Source organism: Phocoena sinus, chromosome 1 (genome assembly GCF_008692025.1).
Source record: "Phocoena sinus isolate mPhoSin1 chromosome 1, mPhoSin1.pri, whole genome shotgun sequence".
Classification (NCBI taxonomy): domain Eukaryota; kingdom Metazoa; phylum Chordata; class Mammalia; order Artiodactyla; family Phocoenidae; genus Phocoena; species Phocoena sinus.
Genome location: NC_045763.1, coordinates 75852245 through 75871296, shown reverse-complemented (window position 1 = coordinate 75871296; position 19052 = coordinate 75852245). Strand labels below are relative to the sequence as shown.

General features: G+C 38.4%; 1 protein-coding gene across 2 annotated transcripts in view; it reads left to right on the top strand.

The window, feature by feature from the left end:
- Positions 1 to 19052, top strand: part of DDAH1 (dimethylarginine dimethylaminohydrolase 1) — a 270779-nt gene that overhangs the window by 210244 nt on the left and 41483 nt on the right. For both annotated transcript variants that reach the window (XM_032610641.1, XM_032610649.1), the window contains 3 exons: positions 8032 to 8131; positions 14910 to 14983; positions 16024 to 16143. In XM_032610641.1, the coding sequence (XP_032466532.1) occupies positions 8032 to 8131; positions 14910 to 14983; positions 16024 to 16143 (294 nt within the window). The remainder of the gene's footprint in view (positions 1 to 8031; positions 8132 to 14909; positions 14984 to 16023; positions 16144 to 19052) is intronic.

Sequence of the window (19052 nt, the reverse complement as noted above, 5' to 3'; positions counted from 1 at the left end):
GGTTATACTTCTCTAAGAATTTGTCTGTTTCTTCCAGGTTGTCCATTTTATTGGCATAGAGTTGCTTGTAGTAGTCTCTTGGGGTGCTTTGTATTTCTGCGTTGACTGTTGTAACTTCTTTTTCATTTCTAATTTTATTGATTTGAGTCTTCTCCCTCTTTTGCTTGATGAGTCTGGCTAATGGTTTTCAATTTTATTTATCTTCTCAAAGAACCAGCTTTTATTTTTATTGATCTTTGCTATTGTTTTCTTTGTTTCTATTTCATTTTTCTCCTCTAATCTTTATGATTTCTTTCCTTCTGCTAACTTTGGGGCTTGTTTGTTCTTCTTTCTCTAGTTACTTTAGGTGTAAGGTTAGATTGTTTTTTTGAGATTTTTCTTCTTTCTTGAGGTGGGCTTGTATAGCTATAAACTTCCCTCTTAGAACTGTTTTTGCTGCATCCCATAGGTTTTGGATTATCGTGTTTTCATTGACATTTGTCTCTAGGTATTTTGTGATTTCCTCTTTGACTTCTTCAGTGATCTCTTGGTTATTTAGTAACATACTGTTTCGCCTCCATGTGTTTGTTTGTTTTACAGTTTTTTCCCTGTAACTGATTTCTAATCTTATAGCGCTATGGTCAGAAAAGATGCTTGATATGATTTCAGTTTTCTTAAATTTACTGAGGCTTGATTTGTGACCCAAGATGTGATCTATCCTGGAGAATGTTCCATGTGCACTTGAGAAGAAAGTGTAATCTGCTGTTTTTGGATGGAATGTCCTTTAAATATCAATTAAATCTATCTGGTCTGTTGTGTCATTTAAAGCTTGTGTTTCCTTATTAATTTTCTGTTTGGATGATCTGTCCATTGGTGTAGTGAGGTGTTACAGTCCCCCACTATTATTGTGTTACTGTCGATTTCCTCTTTTATAGCTGTTAGCAGTTGCCTTATGTATTGAGGTGCTCCTATGTTGGGTGCATATATATTTATAATTGTTATATCTTCTTCTTGGATTGACCCCTTGATCATTATATAGTGTCCTTCTTTGTCTCTTCTAATAATGTTTATTTTAACGTCATTTTTGTCTGATATGAGAATTGCTACCCCAGCTTTCTTTTGATTTCCATTTGCATGTAATATCTTTTTCCATCCCCTCACTTTCAGTCTGTATGTGTCCCTAGGTCTGAAGTGGGTCTCTTGTAGACAGCATATATATGGGTCTTGTTTTTGTATCCATTCAGCGCGCCTGTGTCTTTTGGTTGGAGCATTTAAGCCATTCACGTTTAAGGTAATTATCGATATGTATGTTCCTATTACCATTTTCTTAATCGTTTGGGGTTTGTTTTTGTAGGTCCTTTCCTTCTCTTGTGTTTCCCACTTAGAGAAGTTCCTTTAGCATTTGTTGGAGAGCTGGTATGGTGGTGCTGAATTCTCTTAGCTTTTGCTTGTCTGTAAAGCTTTTGATTTCTCCATCGAATCTGAATGAGATCCTTTCTGGGTAGAGTAATCTTGGTTGTATGTTTTTCTCTTTCATCACTTTAAGTATATCATGCCACTCCCTTCTAGCTTGTAGAGTTTCTGCTGAGAAATCAGCTGCTAACCTTATGGGAGTTCCCTTGTATGTTATTTGTCGTTTTTCCCTTGCTGCTTTCAATAATTTTTCTTTGTCTTTAATTTTTGCCAATTTGATTACTATGTGTCTCGGTCTGTTTCTCCTTGCTTTTATCCTGTATGGGACTCTCTGTGCTTCCTGGAGTTGGGTGGCTATTTCCTTTCCCATGTTAGGGAGGTTTTCGACTATAAACTCTTCAGATATTTTCTCGGGTCCTTTCTCTCTCTCTTCTCCTTCTGGGACCCCTATAATGTGAATGTTGTTCCGTTTAATGTTGTCCCAGAGGTCTCCTAGGCTGTCTTCATTTCTTTTCATTCTTTTTAGTCTGTTCCGCAGCAGTGAATTCCACTATTCTGCGTTCCAGGTCACTTATCCGTTCTTCTGCCTCAGTTATTCTGCTGTTGATTCCTTCTAGTGTATTTTTCATTTCAGTTATTGTATTGTTCATCTCTGTTTGTCTGTTCTTTAATTCTTCTAGATCTTTGTTAAACATTTCTTGTGTCTTCTCGATCTTTGCCTCCATTCTTTTTCCAAGGTCCTGTATCATCTTCACTATCATTATTCTGAATTCTTTTTCTGGAAGATTGCCTATCTCTACTTCATTTAGTTGTTTTTCTGGGGTTTTATCTTGTTCCTTCATCTGGTACATAGTGCTCTGTCTTTTCATCTTGTCTATCTTTCTGTGAATGTGGTTTTTGTTCCACAGACTGCAGGATTGTAGTTTTTCTTGCTTCTGCTGTCTGCCCTCTGGTGGATGAGGCTAAGAGGCTTGTGCAAGCTTCCTGATGGCAGGGACTGGTGGTGTGTAGAGCTGGCTGTTGCTCTGGTGGGCAGAGCTTAGTAAAACTTTAATCTCCTTGTCTGCTGATGGGTGGGGCTGCATTTCCTCCCTGTTGGTTGTTTGGCCTGCAGCGACCCAACACTGGAGCCTCCCCAGGCTCTTTGGTGGAGCTAATGGCAGATGCTGGGAGGGCTCATGCCAAGGAGTACTTCCCAGGCCTTCTTCTGCCAGTGTCCTTGTCCTCACGGTGAGACCGAGCCACCCCCCACCTCTCCAGGAGACCCTCCAACACTAGCAGGTTCAGTCTCCTATAGGATCGCTGCTCCTTGCCCTGGGTCCTGATGCTCACACTTTGTGTGTGCCCTCCAAGAGTGGAGTGTCTCTTTCCCCCAGTTCTGTTGAAGTCCTGCAATCAAATCCCGCTAGCCTTCAAACCCTGATTCTCTCGGAATTCCTTCTCCCGTTGCTGGACCCCCAGGTTGGGAAGCCTGATGTGGGGCTCAGAACCTTCACTCCAGTAGGTGGACTTCTGTGGTATAAGTGTTCTCCAGTTTGTGAGTCACCCACCCAGCAGTTACGGGATTTGATTTTATTGTGATTGCGCCCCTCCTACCGTCTCATTGTGGCTTCTCCTTTGTCTTTGGATGTGGGGTATCTTTTTTGCTGAGTTCCAGCGTCTTCCTGTTGATGATTGTTCAGCAGTTAGTTGTGATTCTGGTGCTCTCGCAAGAGGGAGTGAAGCACGTCCTTCTACTCCACCATTTTGAACCAATCTCCTTGAACTTGAAATGTTGACCAAATGAGAAAATACATATGAAAGCATGATGTGGACATTAAGTACTGTTACAAAATCAGCCAAATGTACTAGTCCAAGTGGCCATAGTGACCAAAGATGTACTGATTAACAAAGAACATTAAGGTGGCATAAACAAATGAAAGTTTGTGTCTGACCAGGATCAACACAGTGTAATTTCGCTGCAAGTTCCAAACCAGGTGTGTCATGACGTGCGGGAGACATCACATCTGCTTCTGGAGTGGCTTCCTCAGCATTATCCACATGTCATACTTAACATTAAACAGCCAAACACAGTCAGTGACAAGTTGAGAAAATGAAACCATCTCACTACCAACAAAGCTATGTTGCTGCTATTCAGCTCTTCAGAGGTAGATCAGAGTATGGATAGGATGACAGGATAATTTTAAAGCTCTTATAATATGATAGTTAGAAGGGACTCAGAATATCTAAATGGATGGGCATTGAAAACATGCTAGTAATAGTGTTGACAGCACAGCTCCCAGCGCAGGGCACAACTGTGGGTGACTGAGATTTGTCGGCTGTGGACAGACCAATGCCAAGGGCTTCATTTGTAGTCAGAGTATCTGGCAGCCCACTGAGCAGAAGCAGCTAAAGGAAAGTGGCTTGGCAAATGGAGGTGCAGGTTCTTAATGGAGCGCAGCACAGAACTGTTCATCAGGCCCCGTGAGCACATTCACAGCATCCAAAGGGAAGATGTGAAACATTCAAAGTGGATGGTTGTTGAAAATATGCAGCAAAGTCAACTTTGGAAAGGGCTAACTGGAAAATATTGGCATCTTAATGAAGAGTATTAAACTAATTATGGTGTATTGCAAACTATTATGGAATATATTCAATAACTTGCTAATAAAACTGTGAAAGTTTTTTTGTGTTTGGGCGGAATTTTGCAAGAAGAAAAGGAGAGTTGGTATCAAAAGATGTTTTATTTAATGATGAAAATGATATGTTTTATTTTTAAGTTTTTTGAAAGGTAGCCAGAATCCAAAGCACTGAGTTAATTTAGGGCAAAATAATAATGATACTAGCAACTACTGGTTTTGAACACAATGTGTCAGGTGCTGAACTAGGTGCTTCATGTGTATTAGTTTATTTGTTACTCACATAATCCCCATTAGAGAGAAAACATTATCCCACTTGCAGATTAGGAAACTTGGGCTCAGAGAAGTTAACTCATCCCAAGTCATATTGTTAATACGTGATAGAGCCTGTATTCAAATCCCCAGTTCTCTCCATTCACCATGAGAACCCAAAAGCAGTGAAATGAGAAGGTAGGATGATGATATAAACATGATAGGGCAAATGAGGGAAAAGAAATGAGAGCTGTAAAAGAAAGTAAGAAGAGAGTAGAACAGAAAAGGAGACCAGGCATTGAGAAGGAGAGGGAATTCTTTAGACAAGCCCAAGTGTAATGTCTTCAGTAACTGTAATCATGCTGTATCATCTTGGCTGATGCTCTTTTGAGTCCTGTGGGACATCTTACCAGACAGGCCCACTTCCCACCTTGTGTATTACCTTCAGAGGGCTATTTCAAAGCAGACATTATACAAGAAATCTAGCATATAGCCTGACAACTTCCAGTGGAAAGAAATCAGATTGGAATGATTTAAATTTAAATGTGTCCTCAGTGTATGTGCTCTGACTTTACACTGGCTTTGCAGAAAAGACTAATTTTAATTCACTAGAAAGCAGATGGGATCTGTCATGGGGTGGTAAAAAACAAGAAACTCATCCAAATGTAAGAGAAAACAACAGCTTTTCTCTTGTGGGTCAGTTTCATAGTACAAGTATTTGTCACTGGGTCCACACAAGCTGGTTTTCATCAAAATGACAAAAGTCACATCTAATGTTTATTGAACAGTTATCATGTGCTAAGTGTTTTACATGTATTTAATGTGCAGGAGGAGCCTAGGAAGTTGGTACTATTATGACTAACCACCCATTTTAAAGATGAGAAAACTGAGGCTCAGAAAGTTAACCAACCTAAGGTCACTTGGCTAATAAGTAGCAGAGTTGTGATTTGAACCCCAGGCCCTGGATCATAACACTACACTATACAGACATTCCCAGGAGTGATTGTGAATGTGTAACCCCAAGAACTCTACATTTTTTAACACCTTGTACCCCAGAAAACAAAGAAAGGGAGTAAGGGAAGAAGAAAAGAAAAAGACAATTACCTCAAAAATAGTACCCACTCTAGACATATGGGTTGGAAGCAGCAGGGGTGGTCTGAACCCCCTATGGCCAGGGAAGGAATCTGTGGCAAAGGGTGGGAGGAGAAAAGATGGGGCAAGAAGAAATGGAAGTATAAAGTTTAAAAATGAAAAAGAAAGAAAAGAAAAAAAAGAATGCATTTAGAGTGAAAAGGGAAGGAAGAAGTTCTTGTAAATTTTTTAGAATAGAGTATGAAAATAATATAGTTAAGTTTAAATTAAGGTTGTTTCTCTAATTTGCCCTTTTGTTTCTAATTTCATGGGCTAAAATGACCCATTCAACTCAGGCTTTGGAATTAATAATATTTGTTCTGACAATTTCTCCCTACCCTGAGTAATGCTAATTTCCACTCTGCAAGATTACTGTCTCAGTGAAAGGTGGGTGTGTTTTTGGCCTTTTGTTTTTTTTTCCTCTTGAAGCTTAATTAAGTCAACATTAACCATAGCCATGTAACCACAGAATGGGCAGTTTCTTGAAGCCTCATGGTTTGGACATTTTCCAGCAAAAATTCCCACTTCTATAATTATATTTAGTGTTCTATTTACCTGAATAGCTGGCTTGTTATGGGACCATGTGTCAGGGCAACACTGGGCCTTGTTTGCAGCCGAGTTTGTCTGCTTCATGGAACCCCTGTGCCAAAGAGTGTGCAGTTCTCAATGGAGCTGAGCCTCTGGGTTCAGCCTCTCTTGTTTCTTCTTCAGAAATTTCATCCGGGTTAGCATTGCACAGCTGATGCCATATGGTCCTGCAATTCTCAAGACTGTCTACTTAATGTTTAAAACATTTTTTAACTTGTCCATACCCTTAACTCTGAAAGTAATAGTATTACCCGTGTTTGTGGTATGGACCTATCCTGATGACTTTGTTTATATAGATGTGACTGAATTTTTTTTTTTAAGTACAGCCCTTACACAAAAGCCAGTTTTTTCATGTCAGTGCAGCTGTTTTAACTTTTAAGAAACTGCAAGAATTTTATCCCTAAAACATTAATTTGAAAGACATAGGACCTATAAAGAAGTGCAATGTTCCTGAAACTGGTATCTGTTAATCTCCCTACTTCTGTTCTCTTTGAACTCTTAATTAAGAGTTGAATAAAGTTCCTGAGCTATTACATATAAACTTTTCATGTTATTGCTGAATTCCTAGTAATCTCTGAAATGTTAACTTATAACGGAAGCAGTAGCATTCATAATAGAAACAAAAGGTAACAGTAGCTCAGTTCTCATGATTTCTCTAAACTCAATGACGTTTCCATGGACACAGAGGCAGATGCTGGAAGGAAGCTGTTGTGTGTTTTCCTGGGTTCACTGTAGCCCAGTGAGTCATGGTAGATATTGTTTTCCTTCTTTTTTATGCTCTAGCAACGATTTCACTTCCTGTTATATAGGAAAACCTATTCTACTGTTTAAAAGAGGTCACTAGATGTATTTATTACTTTAAGACCATTTCATCCATGGAAATAATTTTTTATTGTTCTGAGTCACTCTGGTTTGTGGAATTTTTACATGAGTTCCAGGACAAGGATGAGATGATATACTTATTTTATTTTGCATTCTCTTTAATTTTTTTGACTGCGTGAATGTCAGGCTTGCTGTCAAAGTATTTCCATGTTTTTATTACTTTAGAAGTTACTCTGCTACATTTATGCCTCCTAAACTCTTCTTTGACGACTTCACTATGTGTACTGGGCATGCTGTATTTTGGCAGAACTTTTACTTTTCCCAGTGTCACGTGATCTCTTGTTTTTCCCTTAGTCCCTGTTCATGTCTTCTCAATGTAGACCTTTACCATGTTAAAAGTTATACAGACCTTCAGAAATATTTAAATTGTTTTGTTGAACTGCTGGAAGGATTTCAAAGGGCATTTGTTATGCCTTACATTTTTTTCTTGCATTAATGTAAACCTTACTACAAGTGTTCCCTAGTTCAGCCCGGGATATCTCTGTGCTTTAGACTGTACCCTGGGATCATAGAAAGATCCCGAAATTCATTTTCAGGTATTCTTGGGTTTGATTACAATTTTTGTATTTGTTAATCACCTCTAGAGACCTAGGTTAAATTTAAATAACAGTTCAGATTTACAGAGAAGCCTTAGATGTTCTGACATTTTAGAAAATATTTGAATAGAAAACAGTGACTCTCCAATGGGCTGAGATTTCAAGTTATTGGTTATTGTCATTGATATTCCTTCCACATATTACTCTGTGTGTGCAATTCTGACTGAATGACTGACTTAAGATTTAAAATTAAATCTTCTGTTTTTCTGGGATGGGTAGGAAGTTTGGATATTCTGCCTCCCGCCTCTCTTGACTCTTGTGCCCTAATTAGTCACACCTTCAACCGTGTCCTCTAAATAGTCAGACTCCGACAGAACGATAGGAGTATAATATTGACTTGATGTTAGACTAGGAGACAAAATGGACAATTCCTAATAGATAATTTCTTCTCTTGCAAATGATCATGGCTGGTCCAAACTATACTACACACATTCACAAATTCGTTAGGGTGTGCATTGTATATGTGTATGTGTGCACATGGGGGCATAATTCAGTGTTCTGAAGTTTTAGATGATTGATTTTCTTGTTAGAAAATAGTAGAATATTAATCTGAATCATTTTATTTTCAACAGGTTGACATGATGAAAGAAGCATTAGAAAAACTTCAGCTCAACGTAGTAGAGATGAAAGATGAAAATGCAACCTTAGATGGTGGAGATGTCTTATTCACAGGTAGAGTTGTACTTACTTTTTCCTATCTAAAAATATTTCTAATACCTGGCCTATATCCCCTTGTTTAATTATAGTTTTTTTTTAATTACCAAAGTAAGGGTAATTTGGAAAATACAGAAAAGCACAAAAGAGAGAAAATTAAAAATGACCTTTCATTCAAAGATAATCATTTCAATATTTGGGTTATTGAATACTTTTTTATTGAATATTAAAGTACCTTTAGTACTTTTGTATGCATGTATTTGCATATCTTTACACGTTATCAGTATATACATATCATTTTATAGGTTGTGTCTACTGTGTTCTACAGTATTCGTTTATGAGTTGCATAGCTTTGCATTGTGTGACAGTATATCTGGGCTGTATTTGAAACTCTTAATTCAAGATGTGTCATTTACAAATAATTTTCTTCCCAGATGGCAAGATAGATTTGAATACTTTTCAGTGCAGATTGGCTTGGCTTAATGCCAAATGAATAATAGCAGAACTCAACAAAATAGAAACAGCTGATATTATTATTGATCTAACTGAAATCAGTTTTTATACTGCATATAATATAGCTACTAAAGAAATGGTAATTTTAGCATTTAACCTTTCCAACTCTTTATGATCATATTATTATTGTTTTTGTAAAGTCACATGCTAAAATCTGGGTCACCAGGTTCATTCTAGTTATATTGATAAACAAGACAATCAATCATTTTTAATTGATAATGAGTTTATTTTCTCCTACTTGTCAAAGAATAAACACCTGTTTCACAGATGTAGCCCTAACAGCAGAGGCTGGTCCCCAGAGATTTGGGAATGTAGACCCATGTGGCCCACTGAAAGCACGGAGCTTCTTGGAAGTCCAATATTTTAGCTGACGTGAATTTTGTGTCGAATCCCATGTATATAGACAAAATATAGCCATCTTCATTGTAATATAAAAATGTTTTATATAACTTAAATTTTGAAAAAATTAATGTTCCTGGAGGAGGAGGAGTCTTTATCCTGGGACATTCACATAGTTCCTTGCTTGGTATCACATACTTGTGAGTGGGGACTGTGTCACCGAGCCCCAGGAGGCCCCATTTTTATCATAGGTTTGTGGAAAGCGTCCCCTGGAGTTGTGCCCTGCACAGCCTGTGCCACCACTGTCACAGGCAATGGGCCTCCCTCTGGGGTTTGATGTGCACACCCACTGAGCCATAAGAACACAGAACAAGGAGTCAGAGAGACCTACGCTGCATTCTCAGCTCCAGTTGTGTCCAAGCCGACTCAGGCATTCTTTGAATCTGCCTAGTAAGTTCCGCTTAGAATATTCCTTTTTTTTTTTTTTTTTTTTTGCGGTACGCGGTCCTCTCACTGCTGTGGCCTCTCCCGTTGCGGAGCACAGGCTCCGGACGCGCAGGCTCAGCGGCTATGGCTCACGGGCCCAGCCGCTCCGCAGCATGTGGGATCTTCCCGGACCGGGGCACGAACCGGTATCCCCTGCATCGGCAGGCGTACTCTCAACCACTGTGCCACCAGGGAAGCCCCTAGAATATTCTTTGTGTCTCCCATTGATGGCACTTTTCATTCTTTTTAGTAGCACAGAACAACAGTCTGTTTCTCTTAGAAAACAGGCTTTTGTGAAAAGCTAGATGTGTTACTCACACTTCCTTACAATAAAATTCTTTTTTACCAGAACATAGCTGTATAATAAATAACTTGCTGTGAGCAGGTACTGATGCTATTTGAAGAATGATTTAAAACAAAATGTAGGGGCTTCTCTGGTGGCGCAGTGGTTGATAATCTGCCTGCCAATGCAGGGGACATGGATTCGAGCCCTGGTCTGGAAATGATCCCACATGCCGCGGAGCAACTGGGCCCATGAGCCACAACTACTGAGCCTGTGCATCTGGAGCCTGTGCTCCACAACAGGAGAGGCCGCGACAGTGAGAGGCCCGCGCACCGCGATGAAGAGTGGCCCCTGCTCGCCGCAACCAGAGAAAGCCCTCACACAGAATTGAAGACCCAACGCAGCTAAATAAATAAATAAAACGAATTTATTAAAAAAAAAAAAAAAAAGATTTAAAAAAAAAAAAGCTGTATTCACAGCCATTTAGTTATCTCAACAGCTGAGCTGAACAAGATTCCCTAAAATCTTCTCATTGTTTCGGAAAAGTTTAGGAACCTCTTCCATTGGTCAAAGGTCTTTCCACAGCATCTCAAGCCTAATGTTTGTCCCATAACTTCTAATTAGGTACTAAGTATTGAGGTTTGCCTTGGACACTATCTGTAAACTTTGTTTTGGTATTATTCAATACTGAATACCTTAAAAGTATTTTATTGAAAACTGAGATAGTGTTGTGATATTAAGATCTTTATCTGCTTGGCTTCTCATTCATACCTAATGTGTGGTCCTACCTTCTATTTCCTACTTCTCGATTTTTTCCCTTTTTAAAAATTGTAGTAAAATATATATAACACAAAATTTGCCATTTTAACATTTTTCTGTGTACAATTTGAGTGGCATTAATTACATTCACAACATTGTACAAACATCACCACTCAATTTTTAGATTACGCAGTTGAGTAAGAACCAAAATCTGGAGCGCTTCCCATACACTCTGTGTGTTCTTCCTTCTGTAACTCAGAGCTTCATTAATAATTCATCAGGAAATGGACAGAAGGAAAGAGGTTTCCAACTCCAGTTCTGCTGGGGAATCTGTCAGTCAAGCAAACAGCTACTGGTAGAAGTTGTTTCAGTCCTATTTCTCTTAAATAGACAACATCAACTTACCTCTACTTTCATTTATTTATTTTTGTGAAATATGGAACATATAAAAAAGAGTTATAAAATGTTTATGTACAGTTTAAAGACCAATAATAAAAATGATCACCTGAGTACCTAACACCTGGCTTAAGAAATAGAACATTGCCAGGACCATGGAAGCCCCACTCCCAAACTTTCTCTCCTCCCAGCTTGAGGTAGCCTGAATTTTGTGTTAATCACTGTCTTGTCTTTCTTTGAGTTTTACCTCAATATGTGCATTCCTAAAATTATATGTTGTTTAGTTTCGCTTTTCTTATGGCTTCTGTAATTAGGGTGATACTGTATGAACTCTTGTGTGATTTTTATACCGTTGATCTAACTTGATCCATGTAGCTGGAGTTCATTCATTTTCACTGCTGTGTGGAATTCCATGGTAAGAATACCGAATGATGTATTTATTCATTTTACTGTTGGTGTATGTTTGAGTGCTTTTCAGTTTTTGTCTACTATCTTCAATGCTGCTATGTACAGTCTTGTGTGTGTCTCTTGGGGACGTGTATAAGAGTTTCTCTAAAGTAAACAGCTAGAAATGGAATTTCAGGTGGTGAACTCTTATTTTGATTCAATGATTATGTGATTTTTTTCTTTAATCTATTGATGCGGTTAATTACATTAATTGATTTTCTGATATCAATGGTCAAAGTTTACATCCCTGGGATGAAATCAAACTTGATGAAGATATATTCTCTTTTTATTAGTGTTGTATTTAGTGTGTATTTAATTGTTTAATTATCTAAACAATTAGATAATTGTTTAAGATTTTGTTTCTGTGGCCTATAATTTTTCTTTTTTGTTATCCTTGTCTGGCTTTGATTGAAGCTATGTTAACCTCATATGAAATGTATTAGGGAATATTTCCTATGTTTCTGTTCTCTAAAATCAGTACAACTTTAATTGTGCATTCCTTGAACTTTGGTAGAACTTACCTATAAACAGGCCCTGTGGACCTGGTGCTTTCTTTGTGGGGAGATGTTAAACCAGTTCTGTTTCTGTAATGATTATATGACTATTGAGGTTTTTCTGAGCCAGTTTTGGTGAGTTTTGTTTTCTGAGACTTTATTTATTTTATCTAAGTTTTTAAAATGTTGGCTATAAAGTTATTCATATTTTCTTAATATTTGTTTTAAGTTTCACGACAACTACAGCTATGTCCCCTTTTCGTTCATAATGTTTTTTTGTGCCTTCTATTTCTTGCCAGAGATCTGTCAATTTTATTAATCTTTTCAGAGAACCAACTTTGGGCTTTATTGAACCCTCTCTCTTATATGTTTCCTTTTCTCTTCCTGTTTCTACCTGTATTTCCTTCCTTCAAATTCCTTTGTTTTTATTGTTCTTTTTTCCTTGAATTTCAAGGTGGAATTTTTTTCTCTTTAATTTTGAACCTTTCTTCTTAAAGTAAGCATTTAAGGCTGTAAAGCTTTTCAAGTACAGCTTTAGCTGAATCCTTTGTGTTTTGATATGAATATTTTTGTTATCATTAATTCCAAATATTTTCTGATTTCCATTATGATTTATTCTTTGGCTTATTAGTGGATAATGATGTTTTTTTAAAAAAACATATTGATCATTATTATAAGTTGCTGGGATACCAACTCATTATTGTGATAATTGATAAATATAAAGGAAAGACTCAAGCATTTAGCCTATCTTTTCTTTGTGAATTCTATTTCAAGTAGACCAAATACTTGATTGAGAAAAGTTTTTATTTTTAGAATTCTAGCCAGTAATTGTAGATCCCTAATAAAACAATGGACCTGTGCAATGATCATCAAAGGATATAAAAACTTTTATATGAGGGACTTCCCTGGCGGTCCAGTGGTTAAGAGTCCACACTCCCAATGCAGAGGGCACGGGTTCAATCCCTGGTCGGGGAACTAAGATCCTGCATGCCACACGGTGGGAAAAAAAAAAAAAGATAAAGGAATGAAACAACAATTTTAAAAAAATGAGTGGGGGACTTTATAATGGAGGAATCCGGCTGGTACCACCTGAACACACTGATCATTCTAGCATCACTGAAAGTGTGACAGTCAGTCATGTGCCTCAGGATGTGATGCAGTAGAAGTACAGCCCCACCTCTGAAGTAGTCCTATCAAAAAAAAAAAAAAATTGAACAAGAATCTAAAGAAGCATCTACATAGACTATCAGTTTGCCAAAAAATACAAAGGATAAAGGAACAATTTAATGTTAGATGGTACACAAGGAAGCAATCAACCAAATCCAGACTGTAGGAAAATCAGTAGGACAAATGACCTGATATCTCCTATGAAAGAATGAGGTAAGGAAGGAAAAAAAAAAAAAAGAGGGTGAATTGGTATAGAAGAAAATGACATAAGAGACTTAACACCAAAAAAAAAGCCTTTTTCATATTTTGATTCCAGTACTTCAGTTGTTTTTATCAGGAAGACCATTTAAAGGATATAGCCCACCATACTGCTAGCAACAGAAGTCCAACTTAAACTTACTTTTTAAAGAGATAAGCAGTTTGTGTTTCTTTGTATGTTCCTATCTCACCTTACTCTTTTAAAATGGAAATCATGTGTATGGCCCACTGTAAATGCATTTAAATTTGCTTAATGCATTAAATGTTTTTCTTAAAAATGTAAATCTAATTTATGAATCTATATTTATCTTAAGACAATTAAGGAAATTTGATTTTTTTAAAAATTTCAACTGACTTTTTTAATAAAGTAAGTAATACTTTTGTTAAGTAAAGGATCTTTCTCTTACTTAAGTTTTGATTTGTATGTAGTGAGTTTTCTTAAGGGACAACACAATCATACCATTACCAAAAACACTGTCAACATGCCGTCAACAATTCCTGTGTCTGCTAAGAGCATAAGCCAATGGAATTTATCATAACATCATTTGACCTATGTCTTTTATAGGGACACCACGAAGATAAAAGTTGTAATAGCTGTAAAGTCTATCAAGCAATTCTTTCTCCATGGCTACACTTCTTGTACTTGTTCTGAGGCAAAATATATACTGATTTCTCTTGGAATTTTTTATCCACATTTTATGTCGAATTCTTTTCCCAAGAATTAAGGGAGGATAAGAATTCTTACATTTATGTATTGCCTAACTGTATCTGCTATAATTGTTTTCTTGCCTATAACTAGGAGACCATTTTTACTTAATGTTTTGCCTTCTGAGAAGAAAAATTGTAGAATTTCAGAAAAGCCAAATAAGTAGAAAGTTTCATTCTTCTAAACTTTAATGCTTTGTAGATAGGCACTATCTACATCAACCTTTGATGGTTGATTTGAAATAAATGGGTGTATTGTTTTAAAAACAGCTGTTAGAGCTCAGACCTGAAGACCAGGCAGCACTAAACTCACTTTACCCAGATGGTTTCTTCAGCCCTTATATTAGCATTATAGAAAAAGGTATTTGAGCTGATCAAGACTGTCTAGTATTGTTCTTTTAGGGGGAAAAAAGGAAGCTCTGCTAACTTGTCATTGCTATTGCTTAATTTCTGATTACAGGTTATTAATGTGTTTAATTCTATGGTTTCCTAAATAAAAACTTTATTCTCTTACTGTGGTAAAATATACATAACATAAAATTTACCATTTAACCACTTTTAAATGTACAGTTCAGGGTTATTAACTGCATTCACGTTGTGCAACTATCACCACCATCCATCTCCAGCACTTTTCTGCCTTCCCGAAATGAAACGTCATACCCATTAAACACTGACTCCCCATTTCCCCCCTCCCCCCTCCCCTGCATCAGCCCCTGGCAATCACCATTCTACTTTCTGCCTCTATGAATTTGAAAAAGTTTATTTTTAAAGGCAATAATTTGAAACCAGATTTGTGTAAAGAGAGCAGGGGTCAGAGTACAAGTGGAGCTGCCCCTCTACGGTAGGAAAGAACTGTGTGATGCTTTAAGGTCTCCATTTATAGATAGAGAAGTAGTACGCCGTCTCTGTGGTGCCACCCACTGACTGTGTTCCATGACATTTATTACAGGCAGAGAGTTTTTTGTGGGCCTTTCCAAAAGGACAAATCAACGAGGTGCTGAAATCTTGGCTGATACTTTTAAGGTAGGTAAAGGATAATTTATGCCTGACACAGAGTAACTACCTAATAAACATTCATAGACCCACTGAATCAATATGTCATGAATAACGGTATTTATATGTCACAGGCTTTGCAAAATAATTCCTAATGTTTGTATGCTTGCTAGAAGTTTTAGAAGCTAGAACTTAATAAATAGGCTTCATGGGACTCCCACAGCAGCAACAGACAAAGTTATCATGGACATCTGTTTTCTCCCAGTGTATACTCATACAACCACCTGGCAGGTGTTTCTGGCACAATCAATGACTTTAAAAAAAAAATCTGGAGTCCCAATTGCCTCTAACATGAAATGTGGATTTTTCAGATTGGAATCAAAGATCACCTGTACTTGGGTGCCTACTGTGTGCTGGAAACTCGGCTAGGCATTGCACATACATCCTCCCAAGGTCCCTTTACTCTATTGATCATTAGCAGATTGGCTCACCAGACTGCTTAGGAAGGGATGTAATCCCCAAAAAGCTCTGTTCCCCATGACGATGTGAGGCTCTTGTTTACACAGGATATTCATCCTTCCAGAGTAGCCCACTACATAGGTCAGCCAGTGAAGCTGTTGACGCAGTCACACGTCGGGAAGGGGGCTCTGCACTTTCTTTTTACTTTTTTTTTTTTTTTTTTTTTTTTTTTTTTCGGTACTTGGGCCTCTCGCTGTTGTGGCCTCTCCCGTTGTGGAGCACAGGCTCCAGACGCGCAGGCTCAGCGGCCATGGCTCACGGGCCCAGCCACTCCGCGGCATGCGGGATCTTCCCGGACCGGGGCACAAACCCGCGTCCCCTGCATCGGCAGGCGGACTCTCAACCACTGCGCCACCAGGGAAGCCTGCACTTTCTTTTTAGAAGCGATCTTCACTTAACTGGCAATATCCAAACTTGTGGGTCCCAGTTTTCCTTCCAGATGTTCAGGGACCCTGGCAGCCTCCAGAAGAGCAAGAATGTTTTGAGCAGATTTGAATGCGTTTTAGAATTATTCTGAAATGACAAACGACTTGTTTCTATTATATGCATAGGACTATGCGGTCTCCACAGTCCCAGTGGTCGAAGCTTTGCACTTGAAGAGTTTCTGCAGCATGGCTGGGCCTAACCTAATCGCAATTGGATCCAGTGAATCTGCACAGAAGGCTCTCAAGGTAAATATAAAACTTTGCTCTTTCTAAAGGCAGTAGGTGGTGCCTGCCGCATGGTTTTTCTAATTCTGTCTACTGGGTGGACAGCAAGCAAGGGTGGCAGGGAGAGAACAGGCTGGTACTTGAGCTTTCTGTGATGTACACTGTCACGACCTCACATTTATCAGGAACTGGGAACACCTAATAAGTACTCTTCCTGGGAAGTACGCTTATAGGAAGAGTTCTTCACTGGTGAACCATTCTTACTTACACACCAGGTTACCTGGAAAAGCCGATTCAGAAAAATAAATACCAAACTCATCACAGTTATCTCTTCTGGGGAAAAGGAAGGCATCCCACCAGTAGAGCTCTTTGTAATGTTTTATCTAAGTCAGGTAATTGGTACACATGGGGTCATTACATTATTCTTATCCTTTTGTCTTCTGAACTATTTCATAATAATCTTTTAGAAAGACATGATTCAGAAGAACCTAAAAATCTTAACTTCTTCATTTGCATTGGAATACTTAAATTTTAGGAAAGGAAATTTTCTTATTTCACAGATAGGAAAGGAAAGTCCAGAAAAATTACAACTTGCCTTGGGTCACATAGCTAGATTGAGAGTGGAAGTCACTGATACTGAAGAAGACCTTCCATCGTTACAGTGCTTTACAGTTCAAAGGCACATTTCGTCTCTGTAACTAACAACCTGGGAGATTATCTGGACACTTCATAAGGGCAAAAACTATGTCTGTTTTGCTCACCACGTGCGCCTTTGTGCTTGGCCCATGGTGGTCCTTAAATAAAGAGACTGATGAATAAATGAATGCGGGAGGTGGTTTTATCTCTATTTTGCAGTTAAGAACTAGATCGAGTGGTTCGCCCCAGATCGCAAGGCTAATACTAAATGGTGGGCTGGGACTACTTTTTGCCCCCTCCTCTCAGGTGGTCCTGCACTACACATGACTTATTAGAGGGCCAAGACAGTAACTCCTCTTAGGCAAAGAGAGGAAGTCTCTGTGCCCCAAGGTATACAATTTATTTTTTTGCCCCATCAGGTCTTTACTCTTCTGCCTCAGTGCTAGACTTGGTATGGTTTGTCTGGGAAGCAATCATTGCCTCCCACTTACTGACTTTCCCCTTTGCATGATCTGCGACTTCTTCAGTCAGCTCACTTGGCCTTTCTTCCTTTTCTCAAACTGTATCTCTGATTGTATTTCTAGGACCTTTAACAATTCTTGTTGAACAGTCTACCTCAGAATTTGAATTTGGGGCTTTTTCTGTTGCCTTTAGAGAATGTCTTTTGTTCTGTTCCAGCTGGAAGGCTATGTCAACTTTCTGCATATTAAAAAAAAATGGTGTCTTGAAGGAAAACATCTGATGAATGGTGTTACTTAGAGGATCTAGAAAGATTATATTTCTCCTCAGGGACTAACTGTGGTTTCCCTCCATGGCAGCTGGGTTGGTCTGCACATGTCTGAAATTGATTACAAGAGAAGGAAAAGGCTGAAGTTGGTCTGTACTGTGTCTTTGTGTGAATTAGCAGAAAGAACCTCTCTGGGTAGACAAACTAGAAAAAGTAGCCCCATCTGCCATTTTGGGTAAACTAGGTCCCTAACTCAAATAGCTTGGTCTCTAACCAATAGGTCCCTAACTCAAATTGGTCCCTAACTTAAATAATCTGGAGAAACTAACATATAACAAACTAAGAGATAATACAATATGGTTAACTAGCACTGTTATATGAAATAGCCCTAACTATTATTCAGAGGAGAAGAGGAAACTCTTGAGGTTTAGATATTCAGAGAAAACTTCACGAAGAAAATGTGGCTAGATGTAGGTCTTGAAGGATTTATCAGGGTGGGATTCAGTGAGAGAGTGTTACAGGTGGGGACATGGAATAAGCAAAAACTAAGCAAAATATATTCATGAGATGTGGGCAAACTAGCCCAACTAATGAAGAGTTTTCTTGTGGGCTCCCAGATAGCTGGATGGGGCAGGTGACGTCTAAAGAGGTTGGGACGTAAAAGTGAGCAAGAGATGAGTTTATCTCCATGAAGTAGGAGTCTGGGTACCCACAGGCTCTGAGCAAAAGAGGCTGTATTGCTACAGAGGTGTTGGACCATCATTTCTTTTGCAAAAAAAAAAAAAAAAAAAAAAATGGAGGGGAAAGACCCTGCAATCAGAAAAGAGGGCCACTGATGACCTGAAAAAAGAAAGCCAAGCCCCAAGTCCCATTGTATGCCTTGGCAACTCACTCACATTTCTCCCTTAATCTTTCCTTTCCCATTGTCAAGTCCTCTAAGACCACATCTTTTAAGGGCATCCTATGAGGACTTTATAGTCCTCCTTCCTTTATAAAGTTCATTTGAGTTAGTGTTAATAGTGATGTTCACTCTAAACTTGAAACCTTCTGTGTCAGAAGCTATAAATAATCCTCACTGACTAGAAAGACATTTTTGGAGATTGAATTTTCCATCAGCAAATGTGCTTCATAAACTATGGGCCTGTGGAGTTAGCAAATGCCCACCCGCCATGTTCCTAGCATCAAAAAGGTTCTCTTCCCTTGTAGCAAAAGCAGGAGAGCAAAGCAAACTGAAGAATAATGAGATCTCCATGAGGGCATGTTCTCAGGTCAGAAATAGGTGGGTTGGTGAAATTCAGATTTAGTGAATTGAACTGCTTATTTATTTGCGAACAGTTTGGGCTCCTGCATTAAATCAATCAGTAAAATTGATAGTGGGTAAGTCCTACTACTAATTTGGACATATAAATACTGATATAGACAGGCAGGAAGACAAATGGACAGAGACAAATACATCATTTACAAGTAATGAAAGCGTATTTTCTCCATTTCGCAAGTGAAAATACTGAGAACAGATGAAATAAGGCATTTTGAATAGGATTTCATGGTTCCAGAATCAGATTTCCTG